The 10,690-nt window shown below is 42.3% G+C and overlaps 1 protein-coding gene across 1 annotated transcript in view; it reads left to right on the forward strand.

Moving 5' to 3' along the window:
* The window catches only part of T265_11796 (hypothetical protein), a gene marked incomplete at both ends in the record, with an annotated part of 102,574 nt that overhangs the window by 22,500 nt on the left and 69,384 nt on the right, over nt 1–10,690 (forward strand). Inside the window, one exon of the mRNA XM_009178558.1 lies at nt 3,906–3,947. Coding sequence (XP_009176822.1) covers nt 3,906–3,947 — 42 coding nt within the window. The remainder of the gene's footprint in view (nt 1–3,905; nt 3,948–10,690) is intronic.

Here is a 10,690-nt window from a genome sequence, read left to right on the forward strand (position 1 = left end):
GCATATTTTGCTATTTTCTTACACGTGTTGGCCGCCGTGACCAAGGAGGTTATCGAGGTGATACGCCAGAATGGTATTTGCTTGTTGCCAAGATTTCGAATGATAACCACCGAATGTTGTTCAAATGCGATCATCCGCATCCCTTTGGAATGTAAGTAGCTCGGGTACGCTGCTTGGTTGTTGGTCTGTTCGCTGAGCTTGGCAGTTGGGTTGCAAACGTTTCATCACCAATCGAGGTGGCATCAACGGTGCACTCAACCCTGCACTGACGATGTCACCTCGATTGCAACCCAACTGGCAAGCTCGGCGAACAGACCAACAACCAATCATCGAACTCCCTCTGACGTTGGACACGTGCGTATGAATTTGATTTATTCTCCGAAGGAACGACATGGTGCGCCCACATTTATGTTATCTACGGCGTCGAACATCGACAGAATGGCACTCTTTGGTCAATAAATACACAGTCGTGGTAATTTTTGTACATAAACTAACTTCATTTAACATGGTTTCATTTGCATGGAAAGCCATGTTATGTTCCTAGAAATTCTTTAGAAATGCTGGTGGGTAGCCATGATTGCTTTGGATGGCTGCCGACGGGGTTTCAGCAACCTTATGCGTCGTACATTACAAATATATACATGTATCACGATAACTCGAATATCTTAGCGACTGAAACATGAAGCGACCTGGTTCAGCACATTCAGTTGCCTGGAAGCATCACAAACGAGAGGTCTAGGTTCCAGGTGAGTCTCTCGAAAAACCAAATTAATTTGCAAATGAGTATATATTCGCTAATTTTGCAGTGGACTCAGGGCCTCCTTAGCAAGCAAAGTAACGAAATCACAATAGGAAAAGAATGAGCGATCGATAAGGACTCAAGAATGCGTAGATCCAATAGTTCACTAAACCGGTTACAATGCAGTAACAGGCTGTGAAAGAAATATTCACTTGTAGAAATTTTTCACTGATAATTCACGTGTCAGTGGTATATTCTAAGTTAGAAAAGTTATTCGCATCTAGGAAAAGTCACAGAGAGTTAATGTGACGTTCAACAGTTCAGACAAACACAGGGTTCTAATCCTACTGATTCAGCAGTCAGAAAACAGTTCAGCGGAACGTAAATCTACTGATTCAGCAAAAAGTCAGCAAGTCGCGCCGATAACGTGTGTCTTGGTACCATTTTTCTTCTGATGTGCACAATAAGACAAATGTCATTATAAAATAGGTGCAATGTGCCCAATGTAGTTTACTTTCAGAAAAAATGGTAAATAAATGTGACAAAGGATTACAGACAATATAATTTCGTGCAATTTGGTTTCGAGTAGAACATAAGGTTGACGGAAACCCGGGGACTGTGCCTACTTGATAAACTCCAAAAGGAGCGAAACCGGTGGTGGGCTGTCGATGGATTTTCAGCAACCTTATGACCAACCCTGTTTTACAGAACGTCAGGAAAAAACCACTAAATTCAATGTAGGAGAATCTCAACCAAATTTTTCATGAGATTTGTGCATCTTATTGATTGACGTGGGAGTTGGAAATGTGCGAGTTGGAAAAGAAATGCAAGCTTTCCTGGGCGTGTTCCACTACTGAAAGTTTTGGTCAGTTCGGGCAACCTTCCGCAGGAGTGGCGTGACCAACTTCGGAGGAGCAAGGAAGCACATATTAGTCGGTAATAACAGTATAACTTATGACCCTGTAGATCTAAACGCGGATCAACCTATCCAACAGATTAACCACATATCCAATTTAGAAGCTGTCTTTTCAGACTGCCACTCAGTGTTTGAGCTTTAGAGCTTACTGACTAAATTTCTTGCGAGTTTTATTATTTCGTTCTGGACGTGAGCTACCCAAGCGTGCTCCACTACTGAAAGTTTTGGTCAGTTCGGGCACCCTTCCGCAGGAGTGGCGTGACCAACTTCGCAGGAGCAAGGAAGCATATATCAGTTGGTAATAACAGTATAATTTATGACCATGTAGATCTAAATGCGAATCTACCTAGCCAACAGATTAACCACCAATTTAGAAGCTGTCTTTTCAGTCTGCCACTCAGTGTTTCAGCTTTAGAGCTTATTGACTAACTTTCTTGCGAGTTGCATTATTTCGTTCTGGACGTGAGCTACCCAAGGTCACCGAAAGTTTGGACAGTAAACCTCCATTTGGAAATATCATTTGATCGCCGACAAGAGGATACACACTAAATTTAGTTCCGCGGCAGTTCCTCTTTGATAATCAATCAACATTAACCTGGTTAGCACTTCGTGGTGAGTCCTCCTTTTCCCGTAATTCTGAGGTTCCACGCTGAAAATCGCGTATTGCAGCGAAGCATCTCGACTTCCGCATTATGGTCTGGAAATCGCGTATATTCTCTGATGTCAAATATATGCAAAGCTTTGACTGGCTCACTTATTCTGCTGCAGGACAGTGTAATGCAACTGGAAAACAAGTCTGTGTAGGTATGTAAAATGGTGAGCTGATTAGCACTTCGTGGTGAGTCGCCCTTTTCTCGTAATTCTGAGGTTCCACGCTGGAAATCGCGTCTTGCGCCGAAATATCTCGACTTCCGCATTATGGTCTGGAAATCGCGTATATTCTCTGATGTCAAATATATGCAAAGCTTTGAGCGTTGAAGGCTGGCGGACCGCATTACAAGAACAAAGACCTTCATGGCATTCGAAGGAAATGTCTGTATGTCATTCGGACCTCACTTGTACAGGCCGCCGAATAGGCTTAAGATAATTTGTTATTGATAGATGCTCAGCACAGCCGTTGGACAGCGGAGCGGTTGAATTGACTGTCATCAGTAACTTAATTTGCAAATGTGTGTCGTCACTTGGTGGTCCTTCACACAAAGCGATCGCCTCAGGCCAACCATTTTGTGGTTCAACGTTTATTGTATTCCTTGCGTTATCTTGACATCCTGCACGTTGGAATAAGGTCGTTCAATTCGTTAGAGATGTTTTCAGTTTTTTGAGTTCGGCCAAGCCGTCGGATGAACACAAGTGGTGCATACGTATCTGATCAGAATTTTTGCGTGTCTATCAAATTTGGGCAAAGAATTCGGGCATTGTGTCCTATTAATACGAGATAGGTGTAAGCAAAATGAAAACGGGTTTTATCAACTGGCACTCTGTGTAAGATTGAACAAAATGAACGTATTCCAGCACATTTCAGCAGATGCAGCATGCATATTTAGCACTGAACTACAATCTGTATGTTCCCAAAAACTAGTGTTTTCCTATTTTAAACGCATCTTTAGCTTTCATTGCATTTAAAATACTTTTGGCAAAACATTCCTTGTTCTGTGTCCTAGCATCAATCGATTAGCCTGTGTTGCATCCGACACGGTTCAGGTAAAACGCTGATTACTGCATTTCAATTGGTTTTCTGCTTCCAGTCAAGCTCCTAATTAATTACTTTGTAAAATCAAAAAGCACCCGCATTCGCGTAGATGCGATGGGTTATGTCTTCTGAAAAAGAATAACTGGCTTATTAGCAGGTCACCGGGACCGTTAATTATTCGTCTCGCAAAGACGCTGTTGGATCGGACGAGAACTGGAGGTGGAAACAAAATCCGCTAATATTTCGAGGATCTCCCACTTAAATGGACACCCTATTTTTGGTATTCGCGCTCTCAAACTTGGACAAGTTTTCCGTCGCCAAACCCAACCGTGAGCTTGCTCTTAGTTTGCCTACCGTTTACACTGAACCGAACGTATTTGATCGTTTGCTGGTACAATATACGCAACCCAAACCTAATCACCTTTGTTTCCACTCTCTTGGGAAGGTTACGGGGTCCGCGTGAAACGTGCCGAATACACTTTGTGCAGTCATGTTCCTCTGTGTGTTTTGTGTATGTTCGCCTCATATCCGGTCTACCATTTGCCCTTCTTCTTTTGCAGTTCGGCAGTTGGATTCCCTCCTTGCAGAGTATGTTCCTGTCTGTAAGTCAACTAATGTGTTGAATGGGTATCTGAAGTTTTAGCACGTACATTGTGAAATTAACCAGCGGCTTTTTATGGCTTTCCCGATTTGTTCCACACAAGATTAAGAGTAACATAGGGCATGCATGCCTGCAACAAATTAGTATACACACGAAGGCTGCAGAAATAACTTCACTGAAAGCAAACAAAGTGGTTCTCAACGTCTGAATTCAGAGAGTCAAAGCGAATTATTAGACAAGGTGATTTTTTTTAATTAGAGGGTAATCGCTAAAGGGAGATTTTACCGATGTACACGGTAAATATGTTCCATGTGGTAGATTGGAGGAATATTCTATCAGCTTTTATCCATTCTTCATTCTAAAGCTTCAGATAGGTGAATGGCAGGGTAATCTGAGGTACCAAAATAAAGTTATGCAGCCTGAATTTCCGACTCACATAAATCTAAAAAAACACTCATGGGTTTATTTCGTATGATAATAATAACTTGAACGTACCAGGAATTCCTGAACCTAGTTTCTTATGGGTCAGCGACTCCAGTCATATAACATACCCAAAGTGTCACACAACACCGCAAAATTCCTTGCAGTATGATTCCGGCAAGTAACTTAATCATGAGCACACACTGTTCAATCAGTCTGAATAAGACCTACTGTATGAGGTGTCGGAGTTTGTCTCACCTCAATCCAGCGAATTCAGCCCGAAATGCATGAAGGTTCCACATCACTTTCATATATAGTGGGGAACACCAAAGCTGGTACTGGCTATTAGTGATTTCCTGTAAGAACGCGAAGACAGATTTGCCTACTTGGAACCCTGGGGTTTTCTCAAAGAAGCCTATTGGTTTGATGGGGAGTTTGGTCTAGTCCACGTTTGTTCCGATCTCTGATGAGGCGGACGCTTTCCAGTTACGCAGATCAAATATGAGCTATTTCATCTAGGCTCCAGATTCATCAGCTACACCATTGATATTATAACGTTAGGACGTTTCATTACCGTTGAAACGTGTCTAATAGAGTAAGAAAATTTTCATACATCCATTCATAAATGCCATGGATACATTTTACAGCTCTTGTCGTCCTTAGCTGGTTGGCCTGAATGCAGTATTGCGGATGGTTATTTTTTTGTTTATTTATTTCGAAAAAAAATTCATTTTTCTGTAAGTAGACATACATGCACTTGTTACTGCGCCTTGCTAAAGTCCCCTAAATTGACACAAGCCACCGTGGACTGAAAGAGACTGGCCTATCGTATTCTCACTAGGATGTTTTGGGAATATTGTGCCATACTGACTTTGATTTCAGTGGTTAGCGTATATGATCCCAAAATATTTCTCCATCGTATTCCTATTAAGTTAAAAGGCAGGAGCAATAATATGACATCATGCGAATTGCTCGTGGCTGTGTGATTGGAAGACAAGTCAGCTTTTCATCTAACCAACGAAGGAGCCAAATTCCAACACAGGTGTCCCAAATGGTTTATCACTTTCAATAAATGATTCATTATTCATTCATTGCTTACGAGATCTTGCGGCAACAAGGGAGGCTCGTTGAACTGCGTCACCTGAGCAAATCTGCGCGCTGAGAATGCGCTAGCGACTATGAGGATTCATAAAAAATTGGGTGAACCACAAATATCATTTCTAACTATGAATGTTCAGTTGTGCTATCAAGGCTCGTCCAAGAACTGTAGCTGTAAAAGCCGACATCGGTGTTTGTGTTAAATACATTCTGCATCATCGAATTTCACCGCATCTTGGTGCAACCATTTGCGCAGGACTTATACCGGTTGGACCGAAATATACCGGGTCACTTAGCAACGTTCCCGCTACATTGGATAAGAAACAAGACCAAGATTTCTGCGAAGGAAGAAACATTCCTTGGTGTAAAAACGTGGAGACTGTCTCACCTTCAACTTGTGACACTACCACAATGGCAAGGAAAGTACACGCATTCATGAGACATAACGAGTGCCAATATTTGAAATCTAAGTGCATGTCCATCAAAATGAACTGAACAAATTTTAATAAAATGGAGATATTCAAGGGTAATCTTCGGGTTGGAAGTATATATCAAGACGGAGTAGTGGTGCGCAATAAACCTGCTTTCAGCCGGAAGTGACTTTCGATCGAGGTTGATTTTTTAGTTCGGGCGATGGCACTTACCGGTTTGCTGCCCTGTATCCTGAATGACCGGTGACCTCGCAACCAGTAAACAGGGTCTCCCTTGCTGTTTTCATACGGTTGGGGTGAATGAGTTTTGCATTCAAACACAACGGGTTCTATTTTGCTTTTCCTCCTGGCCTGGTTCCTGGCCACCCGCCCTGGATCGTTAGTCGAACAGTCGGCTCTCTTTGAGTATTCTGGTTCAAATTTTAGCACCGTCTTCATGGATGCGTGTAAACGGGATTTCGTTCAACGTGTCGGTTAATCAAATCCTTTGTTGAAGAGGGCATGAGTGGATGTGTGGAAAACGAAGGACGGTGTGAACTACATGAACTGTTATCCCGTAATCGGGCATCTGGTCACTCTGACCGGTTTGGAGCTAATAACTAAGATGATGTTGAGTGTGTAATTTAGCGTATTCTCGGCGCCACTTTGGTCCACTTGAAATTACAGATTTCTGAATGTTTGTCTCAAGTGTTTGGTCCGTCAGGTGAAGTCAGAAACGCCCGATGCATCCTACGACAAAGAAAGTCGCTCGAGGTGCTGGCCATGGATGCGTATACTTGTAGGACACACCGAACCAGGGTTTACTAAAAGCGGCGGTGGAGTGTTGGAACAGCAGTCGGCGGAGAAACCACGATTATTTAATATAAACCCTTTCATTTGCTTTGTTGGAGGCATGCATTGAATAGAGCGATCGGTTGCCCCTTATTCCGCTTGTCAATGGGGAAGACGATCGCGGTGTCAATTCATCACATAGTTTGTTCCAAAATTAACCATCCATTGAATGAGTTGGAGATTGAATTTGCTGATAGTTGTGATGGTATTGTTCTCCATAGACATACTAATAATGCCCTCCAAAATACATAACAGTGTTTTTTGTGCATTAAAACAATTTCCTATGTCTACTATTCATCCACTGTTGGTAAATAACTGTGCATACGAAGCTCAAACCAATGTGTGAGGAAGGTACGTCAGACAAGCTTTAGCCCCGTCGCATAAGATTGTGATATGATTTCTGAATTCACTTGAGATGGAATGAAGTGTCCCTTCCAGTCTCAAGATTCAAGAGCAACTCAGGTGTCCGTAGACCTTTTCGTGTGGGCAGGTGGAATTTTCCATTCCTATTGTACAATGTGTCAAAACCTACCTCATTGACCTAACCCCCTGATAATGCATTCACAATAGACGATCAATTAGTTTGATTAGACGCAAAGTGTATCACAAATGCTTGCTCTTTAGATAACTGCCGAGTGTACGCTGTGAACGATTGCGTGGGTAAGACTTCTCTCGTCTTAATTACTTTAATTTGTTATGGTCGTTGAGATAAACAAACGTGTCATTTCAGTGAAGGAAACCTAAAGCGGTAGATAAACCATCGTTTGCTGCATATCAAAGTGATAATTTAAGGCATTTTAATTCGTGTTACGTGAGCCAATTTGGTGCAAAGCGCTGGATGTTCTCAAACATGAATCGCTGGAAGCAAAATGAATTCGGGCCAAGAATTATGCGATTCTTTAGTGGCGGTCGAGGAATGTGCCACAGCATTTTATCTGATGCATCGGTTTTATCGATTTCCACCAAAAATGTTATATTATATCCCCCCAAGGGATGGGAAGACGCAGGTTAAACTCAAAGAAACAGCAACTGCCCACTCTGTGTAAGGAAAGCATTAGTAGTAGTTACAGAAAAGGCTCAACATTCTAATGTTTTGGTTTGAATTAGACCAAATGGACCGTTAAAAGACACTTGATATAGTTTAAATGCCGGTGCACTGATCATATTCCGCTAAACACGTGAACTTTATATTTCAAATGTGATATCAAAATGCATCGAAGCGGTCAATTTATACGATGACCAGTACTTGATGTCCTCCACCTGAAACAACAGGATGACCGTTGTTTTGTAACAAACGCCAAGACCAACCCAGGGGTTCGACAGGTCTGGCGTTGTATCAAACAAAAGCATATGTATGTGAAGTAAACACTCATGTTAACACAACGCATTGCGTTTGATGGAGCATACACTCAGATGCAATGTTTCGAACTTTTTGGGCCGCAATGGCATTTCGAAAGTTAACTTGTCACAAACGACCTAAATGTCAACACTGAACCATTTCATCGTAACAAAATGTTCAAATATTTTTGTATTTTAAGTGTATTGTAGAGACAATAAAAAAGGAGGAAGCTGTGTTAGTAAGTGGTTCTTAAATTTTGTGGCAACTGTGGAAATATGGTTTATCACATGAAGAGTTTTGAACGTATTTTATCAATTAGACGTCGACAGTCCAGCTAAACTTAAATTAAATGAACAAAATCTAGTTGATCTAGTGTTGTGTGATACCACAGAATGTTGCCAGAATAAATACAGTAAGTCAAGTTGATCTGTTTTAGTACCATTTTATTTTTCGAACCGCTACTCAGAAAAATACCAAGGGCTACTTCGTAGGTGGTACGAACAGATGTGTTTCACGTTTGCAACCCCATAGGTCTCAAAATGTCAACCGCAATCCCATGGAATACAAATTGTACAACATGAACCTCAACTGGCTTACAGTCGACGGCGGATATATCTGCATTCCAATAACCAAATAAAACAAAAGTTTGACAAGAATGGCTTGTAAACTGGCAGGATGGGGAAGGTAAAGTAGTAACCACGCGAGGTGCACAAATAGCAGCTATCATATTAATACGTTACACTAAGCCGGTCATAGACTAATCTTGTAGGTTTCCAAATTTCCTATTAGAGTGGCGAACTGCCAGATTTAGGTTTGTGTACTAAGAGATTTGGACTTGCATTTTTGAGGCAGCGATATAACTATCGCAGTAGAGGAGGCATTTGAACCAGGCTTACTAAAACTAATTAACCTGCAGGACACCTGATGATGCTCCATTAAGAATGCATCTTGTCAATGTTAAGCCGACATATGTCTGTCACGAATGTGGCCATCATGCTACTGAGCACTGCGTCCAAGCGGTGAGAGGGGTTTTGATTCGGCCACCGGCCTATCCTACGGGGAAAACGAATAACTAATGCGTTGAAAAGGATAACCGTCTCCCGGTGGATTGTCGCTGATAATTCCGCTTCACATCAATTTGAGCAGCAAGTTCAGTTTTGGTGATTTAAACCCTAAGTGACAGCAGTGATGTCTGATTTTTGTTTATCGACATCTCCATTTTATTTCGGTTCTGATTGGAACAATCGCATGATATGCGGAGGCATATGAGGCACAATATGCCCTAGGTTTGACAAATGTCACCGTTATGTGAGAATAACAGAACACTTCTCACTATCTGGAAGGTGACTAATAGAGCGCAGGGTAGTGGATGTGGATGAATTACTTGGATCTTCAAAGCGGCGAATAGGTTACCGCAACCGCAACAGCTAGATGGACTGCCCTGGCTTCAATGACGACTGGGTCATGTGCAAACATAGCCCGCCTTTGTTAGAAACTCGGGGCTTCTTATCCTGAGGTGGATGGACTGATGTGGCGATGAATTCTGTCCCTCATTGTTTCAGAAGACAGTGCGCGATAATGGTTTAATTCGAACGTTTTTCATTTGTTGAGGCATATGCCACTCCTGTGGGTCCGACAAACACCTTTGTTTATTTGGTCGTTAAATGCAATTTCAGATAAAAAATAGGAAGCAGCCCCTGACACCAGCAACTGGAGGAGTTCATTGAGTCAATGTACACCCCGCAAAAACAGCATAAATTGGGAAACAGCCAGGAACACTCCAGTACCACGCTAGATCAAGCTTATCCGAGGCCATCGATATGCACTTAAAATGAAACACGCGTGGTGGTATTGGTCTAACGCTGGTGACAAAGTATGGCGCAATCAAGCTAACAAAATTAGAAACGGTGTAAGGTTGCAAGGTTGATTTGGTTTGTGTGTTTATGTATGCACAAGTATTGCATGATTATCATTGAAACTTACCTTTCCACTTGTACCTTTTACTGCAAGCAGCTGTCATGCCATGTGGCGAAATTTGCGTCAGGCAGCACGGGAACAATACCGATATGCTCGGCGAAATTCTTCCAGATGTATTGAGCTCTCCGCAACAGTACCCTCAACACTCATCCTTGTCTGCGACCCACTTAGATACTTCGACTAATCTGGGTAGAGGATGGGGAATCACAAGTTCCCCGTCTGCAGAAACGCATTCCAATTCTTTTCCAAACCGTCAGACCCACAGGTGCTGTCGTGAGTGAGCTGTGTCGGAAAACTTCCGTCCTTCAATGTACCGCCAATACAGTCCGTGGTCCGGAATTATTTTGGACTGTTCACGGGCGAGGAGAATCCGTTTGGCTTATGCCCGTGCACTGAACATGAAATTTCTCTGTCATCAGAACGCTTTCGACCCTATGGCTATAAATTGATTCCAGCAACCTGTTGAACCACGTCGAGTTACGCGCTAAACCCCAAAAGCCAATTTTTTCAAGTGGAGGTTTATCTACAAATGCGGTACTATAAATGCAACAATAAAATGGTAAAGCTTTACAAAACTCAAATCGTGGGACTATGCCGGCTTCTATACATTGGTTTAGGAACTGCTATTTCCCAACGGACCTCAAAGTA

This window comes from Opisthorchis viverrini (genome assembly GCF_000715545.1).
Source record: "Opisthorchis viverrini unplaced genomic scaffold opera_v5_585, whole genome shotgun sequence".
Taxonomy (NCBI): domain Eukaryota; kingdom Metazoa; phylum Platyhelminthes; class Trematoda; order Opisthorchiida; family Opisthorchiidae; genus Opisthorchis; species Opisthorchis viverrini.